Source organism: Ovis aries, chromosome 21 (genome assembly GCF_016772045.2).
Source record: "Ovis aries strain OAR_USU_Benz2616 breed Rambouillet chromosome 21, ARS-UI_Ramb_v3.0, whole genome shotgun sequence".
Taxonomy (NCBI): Eukaryota; Metazoa; Chordata; class Mammalia; order Artiodactyla; family Bovidae; genus Ovis; species Ovis aries.
In genome coordinates, this window is record NC_056074.1 from 15,638,712 (window position 1) to 15,662,737 (window position 24,026).

Sequence of the window (24,026 nt, forward strand, 5' to 3'; positions counted from 1 at the left end):
TGGTGATTGCAGCCATGAAATTAAAAGGTGCTTATTCCTCAGAAGGAAAGTTATGACCAACCTAGATAGTATGCTAAAAAGCAGAGACATTACTTTGTCAACAAAGGTCCATCTAGTCAAGGCTATGGTTTTTCCAGTGGTCATGTATGGATGTGAGTTGGTATATAAAGAAAGCTGAGCACCGAAGAATTGATGTTTTTGAACTGTGGTGTTGGAGAAGACTCTTGACAGTCTCTTGTACTATAAGGAGATCCAACCAGTCCATCCTAAAATCAGCCTGGGTGTTCATTGGAACGACTGATGTTGAAGCTGAAACTCCAATATTTTGGCCACCTGATGGGAAGAGCTGACTCATTTGAAAAGACCCTGATGTCGGAAATGACTGAAGGCAGGAGGAGAAGGGGATGACAAAGGATGAGATGATTAGATATCATGTCCATCACCGACTCAATGGACATGGGTTTGAGTAAACACTGGGAGCTGGTGATTGACAGGGAGGCGTGGTATGCTGCAGTTCATGGGTGCAAAGAGTCGGACACGACTGAGCGACTGAACTGAACTGAGCTGAAGAGCCATTATACCTAAGGTAGTTTACATATGACGTAAGATAGACAATATTGTCCTTATTTTATAGGTGGGGTTGCTGAAGCTCAGAGAAGTTAACTGACTTGCTCAATGTTACAAGTCTGTAACAGAATTGATGTTTTATTGACTGTGCCTACCAGCCCAGCAGGGACTTCCTGGTGCCTCAGTGGTAAAGGACCTGCCTTTACCAGCAGAGATGCAGGAGGCACAGATTTGATCTCTGGGTCGGGAAGATCCCCTGGAGAAGGGAATGGCTGCCCACTTCAGTACTTTTGCCTGGAGAATCCCATGCATGGAAGAGTCTGGTGGACTACAGTTCATGGGGTTGCAAAGAGTCAGACATGACTGAGCAACTAAGTAGACACACCCACACCCACACCCTCACACACCCTCCTGGTCATGGAGTCCTCCACCATTTAGTTCCTATAAAAGCAGAAACTAAAGCAGTCTTTAGTTCCCAAGTCTCATATGTTGTTGCCTTTTCTATTTGTTCCTTGTTGATGTATACTAAACGTCTCAGTGTTTAGGTGAAAAGGAAAACTGTTTCACCATAAGAATTTTTTTTATTATGTTTGTCTTGTTTTATTTATGTACAAGATTTTCTAATAGAGTTAGTTCTCATTGCTTTGATACTTATTCTGAAATTAAAAATCTTTTGCTGCTGTTACTGAAAATACTTTAGTTTTGTTTGAACTGGTCATAGTTTCAAAAAATAGTTTTATTTCAGTTTAGGGTATCCATATTTAAACAAATATGATTATTTAAATATTGGACAACAGTTTATTCTATAAACTTAAGAGGTTATGAGAATAATAAAGGGCCAGGGAACTTAAGAGATAATCTAAATTCACTTATTGTACAACTAATGATACAAATATAAGTGGCCCATTGGTTGAAATTGAAAATATTTTTTGTAGAAACAACTTTATATTTAAATTTTAGTTGTATTGAATTTTGACCCAAGACTTATAATTCATAGAAAACAATCAAAATACCTTAAAGACTTTTTTTGACATTTATTGAAAGGCCAATGTAATGATATTAAGGGAAATATTTAAAAATATTTCTACTGCTACCATACAACTATTTGTTTTACATATTACCTTTTGCTTACTTAAGTTGTATATGGTTATACTTACAGTGAGTGTATTATCTTTTAGTAAATTTACTTAACATTATAATTTTCCCATCTTTATACTAATCAGTTCAGTTCAGTCTCTCAGTCGTATCCGGCTCTTTGCGACCCCGTGAATCACAGTATGCCAGACCTCCCTGTCCATCACCAACTCCCGGAGTTCACGCAAACTCATGTCCATTGAGTCGGTGATGCCATCCAGCCATCTCCTCCTCTGTCATCCCCTTCTCCTCCTGCCCCCAATCCCTCCCAGCATCAGGGTCTTTTCCAATGAGTCAACTCTTCGCATGAGGTGGCCAAAGTATTGGAATTTCAGCTTTAACATCAGTCCTTCCAGTGAACACCCAGGACTGATCTCCTTTAGAATGGACTGGTTGGATCTCCTTGCAGTCCAAGGGACTCTCAAGAGTCTTCTCCAACACCACAGTTCAAAAGCATCAATTCTTTGGGACTCAGCTTTCTTCACAGTCCAACTCTCACATCCATACATGACCACTGGAAAAACCATAGCCTTGACTAGATGGACCTTTGTTGGCAAAGTAATGTTTCTGCTTTTCAATATGCTGTCTAGGTTGGTCATAACTTTCCTTCCAAGGAGTAAGCGTCTTAATTTCATGGCTGCAGTCACCATCTGCGGTGATTTTGGAGCCCCCCAAAAATAAAGTCTGACACTGTTTCCACTGTTTCTCCATCTATTTCCCATGAAGTGATGGTACCAGATGCCCTGATCTTAGTTTTCTGAATGTTTAGCTTTAAGCCAACTTTTTCACTCTCCTCTTTCACTTTCATCAAGAGGCTTTTTAGTTCCTCTTCACTTTCTGCCATAAGGGTGGTGTTATCTGCATAACTGAGGTTATTGATATTTCTCCCAGCAATCTTGATTTTGTACATTACCTTCATAAAAATTAGGGTGTTGATAATATATTAAATATTTCTTTGCTCTTATAGATAGTGGCAAAAAAATATTTCTTTTGAAAGCACCAAAGCAATTACATCACCTCAATATCCTTTTTTTCCCTGGAAAGATCTTATTTGAGCTATACTTGGAAGAATTTCTTACTTATTGATTGGAGATTTCATAGAGTCTTAGACTGTTTGAGATATAAATGGCCTTATAGAGATCATCTTGTCTAATTGCTTCATTCAGCAGATGACAAGACTGTTAAGTTCCAGAGAGATGAAATGAGTTGAAGTGAGTTGGTCTAGCTAAAAGTCGTAGCAGAATTGAGAACTTAGTGTGTTGCTCTTTCTTATGGACTATAGTTTAACTAAAAACACTTTACCTCTGATACAGAAACATTACAAGAGAGACTTAATTTTAAATCAGAACTCATTCTAGCCAAATTATGCAGTATTCATGGAAATAGCTGTTGAACTTTTTAAAAGTATTCTAATGTTTCTTATTTAGTTGTCTGTAAGAGATCTGGTCTAGGACTCTTCTTGGTTTCCTGTTCCTGGCCCACCTAGATTCATAGAAGATAGAATTGGAAGGGACCATAAGTTTCATCTAGTTCAAGCCCTTTATTTCAAGGCTGAGGAAGATGAACTCCAGGGAATTAAAGTGACTGCAGAAGTCACTTTGTATTTGTGGCTTTAAATTAAGAGTTTCCCGATTATCAGTCTTAATATTATAAAATCCAAGACTGTGGTCTGCACCTTGGACCAGAAGTCTTTAAGTTCATCAAATGCATGGATTTGATAACCCTTTGGCAAGCATTACTTCTCTAGTACATGCTACACCACTAATGATAACATCAAGCTTGTTTTAGAGGAGGTATAATTAACATAGTGTGGGAGCAGAGGAGAGAATGGGATCAGTGCTGACTGGTGAGCTCTAGAAAGGCTTAGTGAAAAGATAGCTTTGGAAAGTCCAAATCCTCCAAATTTGGGGAAGAGTGGTACCAAGAAGGAATATGGTAATAGAAGATAGAAGACTGGCAAAGTATAAGAGATGTTTGAAGAACTAAGTTGTTTGAGAGCTCGATAGGAAGGAAGTAAGGGGCTTTTGGAAGAAAAACATTGGTAAAATATTCTGAAGCCAAAGCGTGGTAGTCTTGAGTGCTGAGGATTTTAAGTGTTATTTTGTAGGCAGTGGGTACCTAGTTCTCCTTGACCAAGGCATGAAGTGATCAAGTCTAGTTTTATAAGGATGATTTAGTGGTTGTGTGGAGTTTGCTTTGATGAACTGGGTGGTCTAGAGAAGAAATGTGGAGGATTCATTTATCCTTGCGGCGATGTCCATCTAACCTGACTTACAATGTAGGCCTGGAACTCAGCGGAGAGCCTGGGATTTAAGATTTAGATTAGATTTGTGATTTATTAGAGGCAAGACTTAAGTTCAGAAAGGTCTAGCCGTCTTTTTATGGTTGTCATGCAAAATCATCTTTTTTAAGAAATAAATTTTAGAGCAGTATGGTGGTGTTGATTTCTTCACCTCTCTTCTATTTGCTCTTATTACCTGCTTTTCTCTTTGTGACCTCTTTCATATTGGAGACTTGCCTTTCCTTTTTTAATCTATTCAACTTAAAAAAATTGTTATATTCTTATTGAAATATAGTTGATTTACAGTGTTGTGCTTGTTTTGTTTTTTCATGTTACTTATTTGACTGGGCTGGATCTTGGTCGCTGCCCGTAGAATCTTCAGTCTTTGTTGAGGCGTATGACATCTTTTAGTTGCAGCATGTGGGATTTAGTTCCCTGATGAGTGGTTGAACCAGGCCCCCTGCTTTGGAAACATAGAGGACCACCAGGGAAGTCCCGTACAGTGTTGTGTTTATAGAGACTTTTCTTAATGATCCTTGGCTTTGCATTGAAGTTTAGGATGAAGCACTAAAAAGCTGATTGAGAGTTCTTTGTGAATGAATGGGGCTTTTCAGCTGGTAGGTTCCATTCTAACATCATCCTCTGTGTCTTTGGAGGACTTAAATAGTAGTGACTTCTGCTATTTTTTGTGGGCCTGTCAACTTTTGACTTTCCTGCTGGGAAGACAGATGCCTGACTGCCATGTATTTTTTAGCCAAAGCAGCCGAAGAGTGCTAGGGAGGGATCCTCATTTTTAGTATGTTGATTATCTCTTAATCTTTTTATTATCAGTTCAGTTCAGTCCCTCAGTCATGTGCAACACTTTGCGATCCCATGGACTACAGGATGTCAGGCCTACCTGTCCATCACCAACTCCCAGAGCTCACTCAAACTCATGTCCATTAAGTCAGTGATGCCATCCAACCATTTCATCCTCTGTTGTCCTCTTCTCCTCCTGCCACCAATCCCTCCCAGCATCAGGGTCTTTTCAAATGAGTCAGTTCTTCACGTCAGGTGGCCAAAGTATTGTAGTTTCAGCATCAGTCCTTCCAATGACAATACAGGACTGATTTCCTTTAGGACGGACGGGTTGGATCTCCTTGCAGTACAGGGGACTCTCAAGAGTCTTTGCCATACCACAATTAAAAAGCATTAATTCTTCCACACTCAGCTTTTTTTTTTATAAACTCTCACGTCCATACATGACTACCGGAAAAACCATAGCTTTGACTAGACAGACCTTTGTTGGCAGAGTAATGTCTCTGCTTTTCAGTATGCTGTCTAAGTTGGTCATAACTTTTCTTCCAAGGACAAGTGTCTTTTAATTTCATGGCTGCAGTCACCACCTGCAGTGATTTTGGAGCCTCAAAAAATAAAGACTCTCACTGTTTCCATTATTTCCCCATCTATTTGGCATGAAGTAATGGGACCAGATGCCATGGTCTTAGTTCTCTGAATGTTGACTTTTAAACCAGCTTTTTCACTCTCCTCTTTCACTTTCATCAAGAGGCTCTTTAGTTCTTCTTCACTTTCTGCCATAGGGTGGTATCATCTGCATATCTGAGATGACATTATTGATATTTCTCCTGGCAATCTTGATTCCAGCTTGTGCTTCATCCAGCCCAGCGTTTCTCATGATGTACTCTGCATAGAAGTTAAATAAGCAGGGTGACAATATACAGCCTTGACATACCCCTTTCCAGATTTGGAACCAGTCTGTTGTTCCACGTCCAGTTCTCACTGTTGCTTCTTGACCTGCATATAGATTTCTCAGGAGGCAGATCAGGTGGTCTGGTATTCCCATCTCTTCAGAATTTTCCACAGTTCATTGTGATCCACACAGGTCAAAGGCTTTGGCATAGTCAGTAAAGCAGAAGTAGATGTTTTTGTGGAACTCTCTTGCTTTTTCAACGATCCAGCAAATGTTGGCAATTTGATCTCTGGTTCCTTTGCCTTTCCTAAATCCAGCTTGAACATCCGAAGTTCATGGTTCATGTACTGTTGAAGCCTGGCTTGGAGAATTTTGAGTATTACTTTGATAGTGTATGAGATGAGTGCAGTTGTGTGAGAGTTTGAGCATTCTTTGCCATTGCGTTTCTTAGGGATTGGAATGAAAACTGACCTTTTCCAGTCCTGTGGCCACTGTTGAGTTTTCCTAATATGCTGGCATATTGAGTGCAGCACTTTCACAGCATCATCTTTCAGGATTTGAAATAGCTCAACTGGAATGCCATTACCTCTACTAGCTTTGTTCGTAGGGATGCTTCCTAAGGCCCATTTGACTTCACATTCCAGGATGTCTGCTCTAGGTGAGTGATCACACCATCGTGATTATCTGGGTTGTGAAGATCTTTTTTGTACAGTTCTTCTGTGTGTTCTTGCCACCTCTTCTTAATATCTTCTGCTTCTCTTAGGTCCATACCATTTCTGTCCTTTATTGTGCCCATCTTTGCATGAAATGTTCCCTTGGTATCTCTAATTTTCTTGAAGACATCTCTAGTCTTTCCCATTCTATTGTTTTCCTCTGTTTCTTTGCACTGATCACTGAAAAAGGCTTTCTTATCTCTCCTTGCTATTCTTTGGAACTGTGCATTCAAATGGGTATATCTTTCCTTTTCCCCTTTGCCTTTCACTTCTCTTCTTTTCATAGTTATTTGTAAGATCTCCTCAGACAACCATTTTGCATTTGTTTTTTTGGGGGATGGTCTTGATCCCTGTCTCCTGTACAGTGTCACAGACCTCCGTCCATAGTTCTTCAGGCACTGTGTCTATCAGATCTAATCCCTTGGATTTATTTTTCACTTCCACTTTATAATTGTAAGGAATTAGATTTAGGTCACACCTGAATGGTCTCATGGCTTTCCTTACTTTCTTCAATTTAAGTCTGAATTTGGCAATAAGGAGCTCATGATCTGAGCCACAGTCAGCTCCTGGTCTTGTTTTTGCTGACTGTATAGAGCTTCTCCATCTTTGACTGCAAAGAATATAATCAGTCTGATTTTGATATTGACCATCTGGTCATGTCCATGTGTAGAGTCTTCTCTTGTGTTGTTGGAGGAGGGTGTTTATTGTGACCAGTGCGTTCTCTTGGCAAAACTCTGTTAGCCTTTGTCCTGCATCTTTGTGTATCCAAGGCCAAATTTGCCTGTTACTCTGGGTGTTTCTTGACTTCCTACTTTTGCATTCCAGTCCCCTATAATGAAAAGGACATCTTTTTTGGGTGTTAATTTAAGAAGGCCTTTTAGGTCTCCATAGAAGTCTTCAACTTCAGCTTCTTCAGCATTACTGGTAGGGGCATAGACTTGGATTACTGTGATATTGAATGATTTGCCTTGGAAATGAACAGAGATCATTCTGCCGTTTTTGAGATTGCATCCAAGTACTGCATTTTAGACTGTTTTGTTGACTATGATGGCTACTCCATTTCTTCTAAGGGATTCTTGTCCATAGTAGTAGATAAAATGGTCTTCTGAGTTAAATACACCCATTCCAGTCCATTTTAGTTCGCTGACTCCTAAAATCCCTGTGTTCATTCTTGCCTCTCCTGTTTGACCACTTCTAATTTGCCTTGATTTATGGACCTGACGTTCCAGGTTTCTATGCAGTATTGCTGTTTATAGCATTGGACTTTACTTCCATCACCGGTCACATCCACAACTGGTTGTTGTTTTTGCTTTGGCTCCGTCTCTTCATTCTTTCTGGAGTTATTTCTCCACTAATCTCCGGTAGCATATTGGGCACCTACCGACCTGGGGAGTTCATCTTTCAGTGTCTAATCTTTTTGTCTTTTCATACTGTTTATGGGGTTCTAGAGGCAAGAACAGTGAAGTCCCTTCTCCAGTGGGCCACGTTTTGTCAGAACTCTCCACCATGACCCGTCCATCTCGGGTAGTCCTACATGGCATGGCTCATAGTTTCATTGAGTTAGACAAGGCTGTGGTCCATGTGGTCAGATTTGTTATATTTATATTTATTATATATTATCTTTATTATATTTCCTTCCTTTCCTCACCTAGCATCTGCCAGATTAGATCCTTTCTGTCCTAATTTTTAGAGGAAAAAAACTCTACTTGAGTGGTTGATTAGCCAGTTGTATTGCATAGGGAAGGAGGTGGAGGTCCAGCTACTTTTTATGGAAACTTAAAACAAATCCATGCCTCACTCTATTTTGGAGTGTTTTATGGTTGTTTTTTCTTTCTTTTCTTTTAAATCTATGATTCCTGAATCTTGCTTGGCGTATGGCTGGAATTTATTTGCTCTGTTGTGACGCTCTCCTCAGTAGGCATTTAGATTAGATTTCTCAGTTTGCCATAGACTTTTTCATTTGCTTGCCATCTCTGAAAAATTTGTTGACTTTTCTCATCTGCTTACTATTCTGTTTTCTTAGTCCTTGTACGTTTATACTTTTAAAGTTTTTTTATATGTTAATGAGGTTTTAAGAAAGAATTAGTGATAAACAGAGGTGGTCAATCTAGTGTGTCTTACTGGAAGTGTTTTTAAGAGGTGGTTTTTCCCAGTGTTTTATAAACTCTTTTTTTTAAGCTTTAGTTCTTTATATATCATTCTCATTTTTGACATTTGTTTCACATCTGTATTATGGATTTCTTAATGTTTTTCTTAAGTGGACAGTTATTTTTTTAGTTAAAAAAAATTAATTTAAGGAGACTATATTAGTAATAGTAAAAGGAAATTAATGTCATCAATGTAGTAACTATATTTTTTATTTTGTTCTTTAAAATATAATCATGCATACCTCTTGAGATACTGCAGATTCTCTTCCAGATGATCACAGTAAATTAAATATTGCAGTAAAGCGAGTCACCCGAGTTGTTGATTTCCCAGTGCAAATAAAAGCAATGTCTATACTATACTATAGTTTATTGTGTGCAGTAGCATTATGTCTAAAGAGAATGTACTACCTTAATACGGTACTGATAAAAAATGTTAACCATAATCTGAGCCTTTAGCAAGTAGTAATCTTTTTGCAATAGTAACATCAAAAATCATTGACCACAAATCACCATAACAAATATGATAATAAAAGTTTGACATACTGCAAGAATTACCAAAAGGTGACAGAAACGTGGAGTGAGCAGTGCTGTTGAAAAATGGTGTAGAAGACTTGCTTAATAAGCAGGATTGAGGCAAACCTTCAATTTATAAGAACTACAGTATAGTATCTACAAAGTGCAGTAAAATGAAGCACAATAAAACAAGGTATGTCTGTACAAGGTTATTAACATAAAAATGATTTTCTGCATGCCTCCTAGATTCACTTGTATACCACTAGCATAGAACCATAGAACCAGATTTTGAAACAAGGAAGAGAATCTGGTTAAGGTGATTGATAGTGATTTACTTGGAATTGTCTGTTTGCTCATTTATTAAGCATCCGTTGAGCATGTAATGAGGCATGCTAGATTCTGAGAATACAAAGGTGAATGAAACATAGTCCTTGCCCTTAAGGATCTTTCAGTTTCGTGGTTTTGTCTGATATGCAAATAAATATAATAAAATTACAGTTTATGTAAAGGGTTCAGTGGAAGCATGAACGAAGAAATGGTCAATATTTCTAGGGGAAGAGTGAAAAGCACCATACAGAAGGTGACATTTCAAGATTAGGAGGTGCTCTCTGGGGAGTTGAGAATGGAGCAGATGTAGATGAAAGCATTCTAGGTAGGGAAGTGGGCCTGAGCAAAGATAGGGGGACATGGGATCATAAGTAATTGGGAAAAAGGAGGATAGGGAAACCTGAAAGAGATGAGGCTAATAGATAAAGTAGGGAGGACTAGGCATCGTGGAGGGACTAGTATGTATATATGTCCTGCTAAGGAATTTAGACTTTATTTTGAAGGCAGTGAAAAGCCTTTGAATTAGTCAAGCACTGAACGTTTTTGGAGCACTATGTCACATCCTGAGGAGGACTCAAATTTTTAGACATGATCCTTTTAGGAACTTAGCTTTTAGTTGAGGAGAATCAAGAATCAAACAGCAGAACTCAGTTGACAAAAATCTGCGTTTTTTATACCCAAGTAAATTTAGTTTCTATAGCAATCTCCTTTTGAAATTCTAAAACCTAACTTTCCATCTTCCTTTCTAGAGTCTCATCAAGTCCTTGCTCAACTGCTGGACACTTTGCTTGCAATTGGCACTAAACTCCCAGAGAATCAAGCTATCCAGATGCGATTAGTTGATGTAGCCTGCAAGGTAAGAATATAATGGTTAGACACAGGGTTGCTTCTTTATTGAACAGTTTTGCATTATCTGGAGAAATGATACGAGCTGTCAGATCTGCTTACCTTCATCCTAAGGCTATAACTGAGAATTGCCAAAGACTCTTAAATGGCTTTAAGAACTGCTTCATGTTTTGTTTGTTTCTTGATGTTGGATTAGGAATGAAGTTGAATAACTTGTTATAAAATGAACTTCCTCACTGTGCCAAAAGAAATGAAAATAATTATAGGAACTACCATGCATTCCATGCCTAACATATGCTCTCTGCTTATTATGGTACTATTTTTTACTTTTTTGAAAGAAAAGTAATTTTATTCCTATGGTGTATGCTCATTGTTAAAAACAAAATTAACTAATGCAGAAATAAAATAAGTGACAGCCACTCCATCTTTCCCGCCTAGACCCTCTTCTCAGGCATAACACCTGCGAACAGTTTGGAATTATGATACTTTCATTTGTTCCTCATAGTCCTTTAGGAAAGTGCTGTTATATTTCTTTTACTAAGATGGGAATTGAGGTTGAAGGAGTTTAGTTTGTCCAAGTTTTCATACTTAGGAAGTTGCAGAACCAGGGCATAAACTCTTCTCTGATTCCAAAGCCAAATTCTTTTTAATTTGGAACTTTTAATTAGCTTTCTTTTGTGCATAGCACCAGCTCCTAAACCTTGTAGAACTGGGTTTACTTTTAGTCTTTTTGATAAATTTGTTTTGAGAATATAAGGAGACAAATACATTTGAATTGTGGAAGGCTTACAGTCATGGAATTAGAAAACTATTTCTGAACCCCAGGAAAGAGTATTTCATTTATCTTAATAAACAATAACAACAACAAAAAAAACCCCACAACACTTTGAGAAGTACAGTATTAAAAGCTTAAGTGGGAGAAAACTAGGGATTACATGTTTGAGAGAGTAAGTACATCTTCCATGTGAGAGAATATATGTATCTGGGAGGTTGTGCTTATGAGAGAGGTGTTTTACTCAGTGGATTATTCTGCTTGAAGCAATAGTTTCTTAAATTGTTCTAAAGAAATCCTTTATTATAAACATTTATACTCATGGAAATTTGGAAAGAAGTATAAAGAAAGAACTACACTCATAATTCACTGCTGCTGCTGCTGCTGCTGCTGCTAAGTCGCTTCAGTCGTGTCCGACACTGTGCGACTCCACAGACGGCAGCCCACCAGGCCCCGCCGTCCCTGGGATTCTCCAGGCAAGAACACTGGAGTGGGTTGCCATTTCCTTCTCATAATTCACTACATAAAGGCAACCATTATTATTAGCCTCTTGATGTATCCATTCTGATTTTTTTTCTGTATACAGAATGTTTGCTTTTCTTTTTCCACATATAGCTATAATCATATTCTATATTCAGTTTTGCTTTTTGACTAACATAACAAGTATTTTCTTTATACTGTAAATGTTTTATAAATATTTTTAATGGATGCATGATATTTTGTCCAGTAATCAAGCCATAGTTTGTCCTAACCATTCTCTTATTAGTGGACATTTATATTGTAGCCATTTTAAAAAATAGTAAATAATACCACATGGTGAATATGATTAGTCTAAAGTATTTCCTGTATCTAGGGTTATTTCCTAAACATACATTGTCACAGTAGAATTACTGGATGAAAGCATTTAAAATTTTTGTGTTTTTTTAAGGCTTTTGATACTTTTGGCAAATTGTTTTCTACAGTATTCTAGTTTAAGCCTATCCACAGTATATGAGAGTGCATAATTTCACATATTATTCTAGCATTTGGATATTAATGTTTAAAAGCAAGATGTAAACCTGTTAATTTTGTAAGAAGGAAATGGTATTTCATTAAAAAATTTTTTCTATTTCTTCTTCATTTGTATGTCCTATCTTCAGTTCACTTCAGTTCATTTGCTCAGTTGACCCCATGGCCTAAAGCATGCCAGGCCTCCCTGTCCATCACCAGCTCCTGGCGTTTACTCAAACTCATGTCCATTGAGTTGGTGATGCCATCCAACCATCTCCTCCCCTGTCTTCCCTTTCTCCTCTCGCCTTCAATCTTTCCCAGCATCAGGGTCTTTTCAAATGAGTCAGTTCTTATCAGGTGGCCAAAGTATTGGAGTTTCAGCTTCAACATCAGTCCTTTCAATGAATATTCAGAACTGATTTCCTTTAGGATTGACTGGTTGGATCTCCTTGCAGTCCAAGGGACTCTCAAGAGTCTTCTCCAACACCACAGTTCAAAAGCATCAACTCTTCGGCACTCAGCTTTCTTTATAGTCCAACTCTCACATCCCTACATGACTACTGGAAAAACCATAGCTTTGACTAGAGAGACCTTTGTTGGCAAAGTAATATCTCTGCTTTTTAATATGCTGTCTAGGTTGGTCATAGCTTTTCTTCCAAGGAATAAGCATCTTTTAATTTGATGGCTGCAATCACCATCTGCAGTGATTTTGGAGCCCCCCAAAATAAAGACTCACTGTTTCCATTATTTCCCCATCTATTTGTCATGAAGTGATAGGACCAGATGCCATGATCTTCGTTTTCTGAATGTTGAGCTTTAAGCCAACTTTTTCACTCTCTTCTTTCACTTTCATCAAGAGGCTCTTTAGTTCTTCTTCACTTTCTGCATAAGGGTGGTGTCATCTGCATATCTGAGGTTATTGATATTTCTCCTGGCAGTCTTGATTCCAGCTTGTGCTTCATCCAGCCTGGCATTTCTCATGATATACTCTACATAGAAGTTAAATAAGCAGGGTGACAATATACAGCCTTGACATACTCCTTTCCCGATTTGGAACCAGTCTGTTGTTCCATGTCCAGTTCTAACTGTTGCTTCTTGACCCGCATACAGATTTCTCAGGAGACTGATCAGGTGGTCTGGTATTCCCATCTCTTGAAGAATTTTCCACAGTTTGTTGTGATCCACACAGTCAGAAGCTTTGGTGTAGTCAATAAAGCGGATGTTTTTTCTGGAACTCTCATGCTTTTTCGATGATCCAAGGATGTTGGCAGTTTGATCTCTGGTTCTGTCTTGGGAATGACCTTTTCATGTTCTTTTTTAGTTTTTCCTGTGGATTTTTTGTGCATTTCTTCACATTTGTAGAGGCTCATTAACTGGGTAGAAATTTGAACTATTTGGAAATGGCATATCTGTCACAAGCTTTTGTAAATTCAAGTAAATAAAGGCTGTCTATGATTCATAGCTATAGTTACTATTTCTATTGCTTAATGCTATTTTGTCTGTGATTTTTGTCATACAATGATCTTTGAGATATGACTCACATTAAAATAACATTCTCCCTTTTAATAGAAATAATGCAGAGTATGTTTGCCAGCTACAGTGGAATTAAATTAGATGAGTAACAGAAAAAAATTAGGAAAACCACAAATATGTGGAAGCTAAACAACATGCTCCTATTTAACCGATGAATCAGAGAGGAAATCAGCAGGTAAATTAGAAAATACTTTGAGGTGAATGAATGAAGACACTGCGTACCAAAACTGGGCTGCAGCTACTGCATGCTTAGAGGGAAATTTATAGCAATTAGTGTCCATAGTAAAAAAGAAGAAAGATCTCATTTCAGTACCTTATTCTTTTACTTAAGATGCTGCATAAAGAAGAACTCATTAAATATAAAAGCATGCAGAAGGGAGGAAATAAGAAAGACTAGAGTGGAAATTAATGAAATCAAGAGAAGAAAAACAGTAGAGAAAAATCAAAGAAGCAAAAGCTTGTTCTTTGTAAAGATCAACAAAAGTGAGAAACCTTTATTTTTGGAAAGGAAAAAAAGAAGGCTCAAAGTACTAGGATCATAAATGAAAAGAGGCTATTTCTGCTGACCTGACAGAAATGAAAAGGATTATAAAAAAAATACTGTGAACAATTTTATACCAATAAATTAGATAATTTACGTAAAATGAACAAATTCCTACTAATTCCTACAAAGATAAGAACTGCGAAAACTATCTCAAGGAGTAGACAATCCAAATATACTTATAACAAGTAATAAAATTAGTAATGAAAAAAATAAAAAACTTACCTACAAAGAGAAGTTCAGGCCCAGATGGCTTTGAATCAAACATTTTAAATAAGAATACATACCAATTCTTCACAGATTTTCCTAAGAAGTAGAAGAGAAGCAGCATTTCTCCACTGATTTTATGAGGCTAGTATAACATAACCTTAGTACCAAAACCAAACAGAGACATTTTAAGAAAAGCCAGATATGTTCTAGAGAACTTATTGGACAAGAAGCCAGTTAGGATGTTATTGCACTGGGCTTCCCTTGTGGCTCAGATAGTAAAGGATGTTATTGTAGCCTACATGAAAGGTTATAGAAGTTTGAATTAAAGTGATGGAAAGATATGGATAGATTTGAGAAATATTTAGGAAGGAAGATTGCAGGACTTGATAATTGGTTGAGCATGGAGGGACAGTGAAGGAATTGCTGAAGGTATTTCCTGTTTCCAGCTTATGTGCCAGATTAGATGGTAGTGCCTTTCACTTAGAGAATTCTGGGAAAGCATTTGGTTGGGTGTGGGACAAAGTCCAAATAACCCAACAATTTCAAACTTACTAAAAAAAATTATGAAAATAGGACAAGAGATTTCCATGTACCCTTCTTTTTGATTCATCAATCATTAACATTCTTCCACATTTGCTTTATCATTCCCTATGTTGGGGGCTTCCCTGTTAGCTCAGTTGGTAAAGAATCCATCTGCAATGAGGGAGACCTGGGTTTGATCCCTGAGTTGGGAAGATCCCCTGGAGAAGGGAAAGGCTACCCACTCCAGTGTTCTGGCCTGGAGAATTCCAAGGACTGAATAGTCCATGGGGTCGCAAAGAGTTGGACATGACTGAGCAACTTTCACTTTCACTGTCTCTCTCTATATTTTACCGAACCATTTAAGAGTAAATTGCAGACATTATGCTTCTTTTCTACTAAATACTTAAATTTTTATTTCTTTAGAAGGAGGAAATCATTTTTATAAACCCAGTTTTCAAAATCAGGAAATTTAACTCTGGATTTTGTCTGTTTTTTTGACTGCATGGTCTGTGAGAGCTTAGTTCCCCAACCAGGGATTGAACTCATGTGCCCTGCAGTGGAAACATGGAGTCCTATACTGGACTGCCAGGAAATTCCCAGTAAATTTAACTTTGACATAATGCTAATCTGTAGTAGTATTAGACTGTTCAAATTCTACCTGTCTTTTATATTACGTTTTATATAAATTTTTCTTTCCTGGTCCAGAATCACACGTTGCATTTAGTTTTCATGTCCCTGTTTTCTTTAATCTGGAAAGGTCCCTCAGGCTGTCTTTATCTTCTATGGGCTTAACTTGAAGAGTATAGGCTGTTTACTTTATAGAATGTCTTTTTTTTTTTTTTTTAAGTTTTGGCTGCACTGGGTCTTCATTGCTGTGTGTGGGCTTTCTCCAGTTGCAGCTTTCAGGCTCTAGAGGGCAGACTCAGTAGTTGTGGCACACAGGCTTAGCTGCTGCACAGCATGTAAGATCTTCCCAGACCAGGAATCAAACTGGTGTCCCTTGCACTGCAAGGCGGATTCTTAACCGCTGGACCACCAGGAAATCCCTAGAATGTCTTTCAACCTGGATTTATCTGGTATTTCCTCTGTTTAGATTCAAATTACACGTTTTGGTGGGAATAATACATAAATAATACTGTGTCCTTCTCAGTGCATCATATCATAAGGCACACATGAGGTCTGACTCATCATTGGTGTTAACTTTGATACTTGGTTAAGGTAGTGTCTGCCGGGTTTTTCATTGTAGAGTTGTTATTTCCTACTGTGATTAGTGAGTAATTTGTGGGGAGATACTCTGAGATAATGTAAATGTCCTCTTCCCCATCAAACTGTTATTCTCTATTTTAGCAACTATTAATAAATCTTGCTGAGTCATTTATAACTCTGATTATTGCAAAATGGTGATATTATAATGCTGTTATTCCATCTATATTTTTTACTTGTCATGCTATTGTAAGAAAGTTTTCCTTCCCTCTCTTTCCTTCCCTCCGTTCTTATCAATGTCCTAATTTATTCAAAATATTATAATCTATTCTGTCATTATTTTTTTAAGTTCATATTGTTCCTTTGTATATTTTTAAAATATGAGATATAAATCTGTCATATTTTTTGTTTCATAGTAGGAAGAAAGTCATGCTTTTGGGTGTTCTTAGCATCTTAAAATTCATCTCTGTCAGTAATTATTCTGTCAGTAATCCTTTGAGGTACTGTGTGCTGTGTTATACTTAGTCGCTCAGTCGTGTTCGACTCTTTGCAACCCTACGGACTGTAGCCCACCAGGCTCCTCTGTCCGTGGGATTCTCCAGGCAAGAATACTGGAGTGGGTTGCCATGCCCTCCTCCAGGGATCTTCCTAACCCAAGGGTTGAACCCAGGTCTCCCAGATTGCAGGCGAATTCTTTACCATCTGAGCCACTAAGGAAGCCTAAGAGTACTGGAGTGGGTAGCCTATCCCTTCTCCAGGGAATCTTCCTGACCCAGGAGTCGAATGCGGTTCTCCTGCATTGCAGACAGATTCTTCACCAGCTGAGCTATTGTACAGCTAATCCTCATTTGATAGATGATGAGATTTAAATTTGGCCAGGAAATTACTAAGTCTTTTCTTCTGTAGAATCTGCATAACTGAAATTGGAGGTCTTCTACTTTCTTCTTTGTGAAGATTTTTCTAGGGAATAAATATCTTGTCATTTTTGTATATATGGCTTCCTTAGAGCCTAGTTTAATTCTTTGTTTCTCTTTTTCTGTCTTACCTCTTCTGGTCTCTCTGTTTCTTTTTTGTTCCTTTAATTCTGTGGCAAAAGTACATTAAGCTCTTCAGGCAGCAGAAACATGGCAGCATTTTAACATTTATCAAATACCATCTGAGTAAATATTATGTGTTCTTTTGTTAGGAGAGGTTGTCTCAGAATAATTTCCATTGCTTGGTATGTTAAATTTTTATGTGTGCTTAATCCATGTTAATGGGAATTCCTTGATGGTCCACTGGTTAAAACTCAGCGCTTTCACCATTGTGGCCCAGCTTCAATCCCTGGTTGGGTACTAAGATATCACAAGCTGTGCGGTGCTCAGCAGCACCCCTCCCCCAAAAAAAGGAAAGAAAAAAAATCCATATTGAAACTGAATGAGCCAGTAAGTTATTTTTGTCTTATTTAACCTCATTCTTGGATTTTCTTGACATACTTAATCATTGATTTTTTTTTATTCTTTAACAGTAGTTTTAAACTGATTAGTTTAGCTTATTTTTGACATGGATTAGTCTTATTGGGGATGTGGTTTGCTTACTCCATTAATACAGAAATGATGGTGTTTTAATGGCCTAGGTATAGCACCAAAATAGCATCATCTGCAGAGCAGGCACTAGGCATCTATCTATTAGTGATGATATCCGTGATGTAAGTAGTGACCTGTGGGGGAAGGATATCATAAAACTAATTGCTGCCCTAAGGGTGTGATTTAGACTTACCCTTTCTTTGAGGCTAACATTCAGTGTGCAGTAACAGGCTAGTTATGCGTCAGTGTTGCCTTGGTAACCTTAATAGGAACTAGAAGACTTTAGTTTGTTGTTTGAAAATCAAATAAAGTATTTGTAATGATGGTAGCAACCTTCTAGGTGATGGTGATTCAGTTGACAGTTTAGTTATGACAAATGATGCTTCCATACTAAATAAAAATAGTTTATTTAAAAAATAAACAACATTGCTGTATTAACTGTGACACTGTCGCTGTCAGCTTCATATCTGGAAATTTCTCTTAACTTCTCAGTTTCAGTGTGTCATTTTGTTGGATAAGTTTGAGCATTGTGAACACTTAAGAGTGTTTATGTTTCACACTTCTTTAACCTAAATAACTTGGAGACATGAATTAACTCTGATCTCAAATGTTCTATTGAGTCATTTTTATAAGGAGACAGTCCCTTTGTGAGAGCCCCACCCCTCTGCACCTACACTTGCTTACTGGATTTCCTTTGTTCTGTCCTCTGAGTAAGCCTACCTGCCCAGCCCACCGTCTCATAGAACATAGCTTCTGTGAGAATGTCCAGGTCCCATTTAGTTCAGGAGTCTTCTCCTAGAGCATCTGATGTGAACCATCAACAGATGCTCAGTACCTTTCCGGACAGACAGCTATCGCTAGAAGATTCGTGCTTGTGTATTCCAGATCAGCAGGCCTGTTTCATCCAGGTGGCCCACTTTTACCTCTGACGCTTCTCTGTTTTCTTTTTTTTGCCACCTTTTCCCCACCTGCTTCCTTTTTCTTAAGCAGGCTGGGTTTGTTTTAATTTTGGCTGCACTGCGTTTTCGTTGTTGTGTTCAGGCTTTCTCTAGTGGCGTGCAACTCCTTACTTCTGGTTGTGGTGTGTGGGCTTCTCGTTGTGGTGGCTTCTCTTGTTGCAGAGCGTGGACTCTAGGCAGGCTCCGTAGTTGCAGCATGCAGGCCCTAGAGTGTGTAGGCTTCGGTAGTTACGGCACGTGGGCTCAGTAGTTGCGGTGTGTGGGCCCTGGAGCGTAGACTCAGTGGTTGTAGTGCATGGCCTTAGTTGCCTCGCGGCATGTGGAATCTTCCTGGACCAGGTATTGAACCCATGTCCCCTGCATTGACAGATGGATTCGTTCTTTTTTAAACTGTTTATATGGTTGTGTTGGGTCTTAGTTGAGGCAGGTGGGGTGTTTTTGTTGCGGCACGTGGGACCTATCCTGTGATGTCTGCTCTTGGTAGTTGTGGTGCACGGGCTTAATTCCCCCTCAGTGTGTGGAATCTAATTCAGGGAACGAACCCACGTCCTTTGCATTGCAAGGTAGATTCTTAACCATGGAACCACCAGAGAAGTACTACTATTCCTTCTTTATAAATGAGGAAACTTAGACTTTTGAGAGGTCCAGTGACTTGATCAGTGTTACACATATAGAGTCAGAACTGAAATTTGAAGCTAGGTCTTTTTTTTTCAATTTATATATATTTTATAATATGGAAAATTTCAAATTATTCTTTGCAGTTTTTGGTGTAAATTTGACAGTTATTTTTATTTTGCAATCTTTTTCATCTGTTTTTTCCCTCACTTTCTGTTGTAGTCTGCTGTAATATTTTAAAGTAAATCCCTGATATGTTGTTTAAATCATACATAGTTCAGTGTGTATCTCTAACTAATAATAACTGATATTTTTAAATATAACCTTTTCCACATCATCTCATACCAATTCATATTAAAATTTTCTTAACTGCATTAAATATCTTTTTATAGTTTTTTTTTGGTTTAGCATATATTTGGAGTCTCTTAAATTTCTTTTAATCAATATCAGTGCCCCATTTTTTTTTGTTTAAATACCACAGTTTTGTTGATGAAACCAGATTTTTGGTCTTGTCGAATATCCTACGTTCTGGATTTGATTGCTTACTTTTGATATAAATGTTGACAGTGGGAACCCCTACAGATTAGTTTCTTGGTCTTTTTGATCTAACTCAACTAGTCCTTGATATTTTCTTGCTTTTTGGCACAACATGTCCCAACTTCTTCTTACATTATTTCTTGCCTAGTTTTGAGACTGGTCATTTCACTAAAGTCAGTTACTCTAGTTCCTGTTACTGCATTATGCAAATAGTTTATTTCAGTAGCTGTGGAATGATGAGAAGTGCTAAAAAAAGATGGACAGTACTAAGTGTTGACAGAGGTGTATCATATCTGGAACATTTACATATGACTGGTGAAAGTGTAAATTAGTTAAATTAGTACAATCACTTTGGAATCGTATTTGGTAGTATCTTCTTAAGCGGCACATAATACATTTTCTGTGACCCAGCAATTTTACTTCCAACTGTGTATTCAACAGAAATGTGAAAAAGTATACCAGAAACCACATTCAAGAATAATTATAGTAACATTATATTTAGAATAACCCAAAACTGGAAATAGCCCAAATATCTATCAACAGTAGAAAGGACAAATGGATTATGGTGTATACACAAATGGAATACTTTATAGTCATGAGAATGAATCAACCATTACTATATGCCATACTATGGATGATTCTCACCAACATAATAGTAAGCAAAGGAAGCGTAGCACTATTTGATTTTACAAATTATAAAAATAGGCAAAATTTTGTGTTAGAAGTCAAGATAATGGTTACTTTAGTTGTTTTTTTAATATTGTATTAGTTTATCTCAATATTATAATTGATTTACAGTATTATATTAGTTTCAGGTATACAACACAGTGATTCAATATTTTTATAGTTGGTTGTTGCTGTTCAGTCACTAAATCGTGTCTGACTGACTGTGACCCCATGTGAACTGTGGCACGCCAGGCTGGCTTCCTTGTCCTTCGCCATCTTCTAGAGTTTGCTCAAACTCATGTCCATTGAATCAGTGATGCCATCCAACCATCTCTTCCTATGTCATACCCTTCTCCTGCCCTTAGTCTTTCCTAGCATCAGGGTCTTTCCCAATGAGTCAGCTCTTTGCATCAGGTGGCCAAAGTATTGGAGCTTCAGCTTTAGCATCAGTCCTTCCAGTGAATATTCAGGACTAATTTCCTTTAGGATGGACTGGTTGGATCTCCTTACAGTCCAAGGGACTCTCAAGAGTCTTCTCCAACACCAGAGTTCAAAAGCATTAATTCTTCGGCACTCAGTTTTCTTTATAGTCCAACTCTCACATCCATACATGACTACTGGAAAAACCATAGCTTTGACTATAGGGACCTTTGTTGGCAAAGTAATGTCTCTGCTTTTTAATATGCTGTCTAGGTTTGTCATAGCTTTTCTTCCAGGGAGCAAGCATCTTCTAATTTCATGGCTGCAGTTACTGTCAACAGTGGTTTTGGAGCCCAAGAAAATAAAATCTGTTACCTTTTTCACTTTCCCTCCTGTTTGCCATAAAGTGATGGATGCCATGATCTTAGTTTTTTGAATGTTGAATTTTAAGCCAGCTTTTTCACTCTCCTTTTTCACCCTCATCAAGGGGCTCTTTAGTTCCTCTTCACTTTCTGCCATTAGAGTGGTATCATCTGCATATCTGAGTTTCTTAATATTTCTCCTGGCTATCTTGATTCCAGCTTGTGAGTCATCTAGCCTGGCATTTTGCATGATGTACTCTGCATATAAGTTCAATAAGCAAGGTGATAGTATACAGCCTTGATGTATTTCTTTCCCAGTTTTAAACCAATCCATTGTTCCATGTCCAGTCTTAACTGTGGCTTCTTGTCCTACAGTTTCTCAGGAGACAAGTAAGGTGGTCTGGTACTCCCATCTCTTTAAGAATTTTCCATAGTTTGTTGTGATCCATACAAAGGCTTTAGTGTAGTCAATGAACCAGAAGTAGATTTTTTTTTCTTAATTCCCTTGCTTGTTCTGCCATCCAAATGATATTGGCAACATGGTCTCTAATTCTTCTGCCTTTCCTAAATCCAGCTTAAACGTCTGGAAGTTCTTGGTTCATATACTTTTGAAGCCTTGCTTGAAGGATTTTGAACATTACCTTGCCTAGCATGTGAAATGAGTGCAGTTGTATGGTAGTTTGAACATTCTTTTGCATTGCCTTTCTTTGGGATTGCAGTGAAAATTGACCTTTCCCAGTCCTGTGGCCACTGCTGAGTTTTCCAAATTTGCTGGCATATTGAGTGCAACACTTTTACAGCATCATCTTTTAGGATTTGAAATAACTCAGCTGGAATTCCATCACCTCCACTAGCTTTGTTCGTAGTGATGCTTCCAAAGGCCCACTTGACTTCACACTCCAGGATGTCTGGTCTAGATGTGTGACCACACCATAGTGGTTATGGAGGTCATTAAGACCTTTTTTGTGAAGTTCTTCTGTGTATTTTTGCCACCTCTTCTTAATCTCTTCTGCTTCTGTTGTGTGTGTTCATGCTAAGTTGCTTCAGTTGGGTCCGACTCTTTGCAACCCCATGGATTGTAACCCCCCAGGCTCCTCTGTCCATGGGATTTCCTAGGCAAGAATACTGGGGTGGGTTGCCATGCCCTCCTCCAGGGGATCTTCCTGACCCAGGAATTGAACCAGCATCTCTTACGTTTCCTGCATCGGCAGGCAGATTCTTTACCAGTAGCCCCATCTGGGAAGCCCCCTTCTTTTGTTAGTTATCCTTATATTATCTTTGGCTTCCCTGGTATCTCACCTGGTAAAGAATTCACCTGCAATGCAGGAGACCCGGTTTGATTCCTGGGTCAGGAAGATTCACTGGAGAAGGGAACGGCTACCCACTCCAGTATCCTGGCCTGGAGAATTCCATGGACTGTATAGTCCATGGGGTTGCAAAAAGTTAGACATGACTGAGCAACTTTCACTTTATCTTTGTAGCTTATTCATTTTTTTACATAGTAGTTCATACTTCTTAATCCCATACTCCTATTTTGCTTCTCCTTTTCTTCCCATTGAGTCCCACTAATTTGCTCTCTGTATCTGTAAGTCTGTTTCTGTTTTGTTATATTCATTTGGTTTTTTTAAATTTCATTATAAGCAATAATATCCAATATTTGTCTTTCTCTGTGTGACTTATTTCACTAAGCATAATACCCTCGAAGATCATCCATGTTGTTGCAAATGGCAAAATTTTGTTCTTTCTTCAGTTCAGTTCAGTCGCTCAGTCGTGTCTGACTCTTTGCGACCCCATGAATCGCAGCACACCAGGCCTCCCTGTCCATCACCAACTCCTGGAGTTCACTCAGACTCACGTCCATCGAGTCACTGATGCCATCCAGCCATCTCGTCTTCTGTCGTCCCCTTCTCCTCCTGCCCCCAATCCCTCCCAGCATCAGAGTCTTTTCCAATGAGTCAACTCTTCGCATGAGGTGGAGTTTCAGCTTTAGCATTATTCCTTCCAAAGAAATCCCAGGGCTGATCTCCTTCAGATTGGATTGGTTGGATCTCCTTGCAGTCCAAGGGACTCTCAAGAGTCTTCTCCAACACCACAGTTCAAAAGCATCAATTCTTCAGCACTCAGCTTTCTTCACAGTCCAACTCTCACATCCATACATGACCACAGGAAAAACCATAGCCTTCACTAGACGGACCTTAGTCGGCAAAGTAATGTCTCTGCTTTTGAATATGCTATCTAGGTTGGTCATAGCTTTTTTTCCAAGAAGTAAGCGTCTTTTAATTTCATGGCTGCAGTCACCATCTGCAGTGACTTTGGAGCCCCCCAAAGATAAAGTCTGACACTGCTTCCACTATTTCCCCATCTATTTCCCATGAAATGGTGGGACCAGATGCCATGATCTTCGTTTTCTGAATGTTGAGCTTTAAGCCAACTTTTTCACTCTCCACTTTCACTTTTATCAAGAGGCTTTTTAGCTCCTCTTCACTTTCTGCCATAAGGGTGGTGTCATCTGCATATCTGAGGTTATTGATAGTTCTCTGGCAATCTTGATTCCACCTCGTGTTTCTTCCAGTCCAGCGTTTTTCACGATGTACTCTGCATATAAGTTAAATAAGCAGGGTGACAATATACAGCCTTGATGTACCCGTTTTCCTATTTGGAACCAGTCTGTCCCATTGTGTGCATATGTGTTTGTGTGTATACATTGTGTGTGTGTATATGTGTGCACACAGACAAATGCACTAGGTCTTCTTTTTCCATTTTTCTGTTGGTGGACACTTGGAAGGCTTCCATATCTTGGCTTTTGTAACTAATGCTGCTATGAACATTGGATGCATGTGTCTTTTCCAAGATGTGTTTTTACCCAGGAGTGGAATCGCTGGATCATGCAGTAGTTCTGTTTTTAATTTTTTG

The 24,026-nt window shown here is 38.4% G+C and overlaps 1 protein-coding gene across 1 annotated transcript in view; it reads left to right on the forward strand.

Moving 5' to 3' along the window:
* The window catches only part of INTS4 (integrator complex subunit 4), a 115,310-nt gene that overhangs the window by 18,098 nt on the left and 73,186 nt on the right, over positions 1–24,026 (forward strand). The window contains exon 4 of the mRNA XM_004019432.5: positions 10,122–10,228. Coding sequence (XP_004019481.1) covers positions 10,122–10,228 — 107 coding nt within the window. The remainder of the gene's footprint in view (positions 1–10,121; positions 10,229–24,026) is intronic.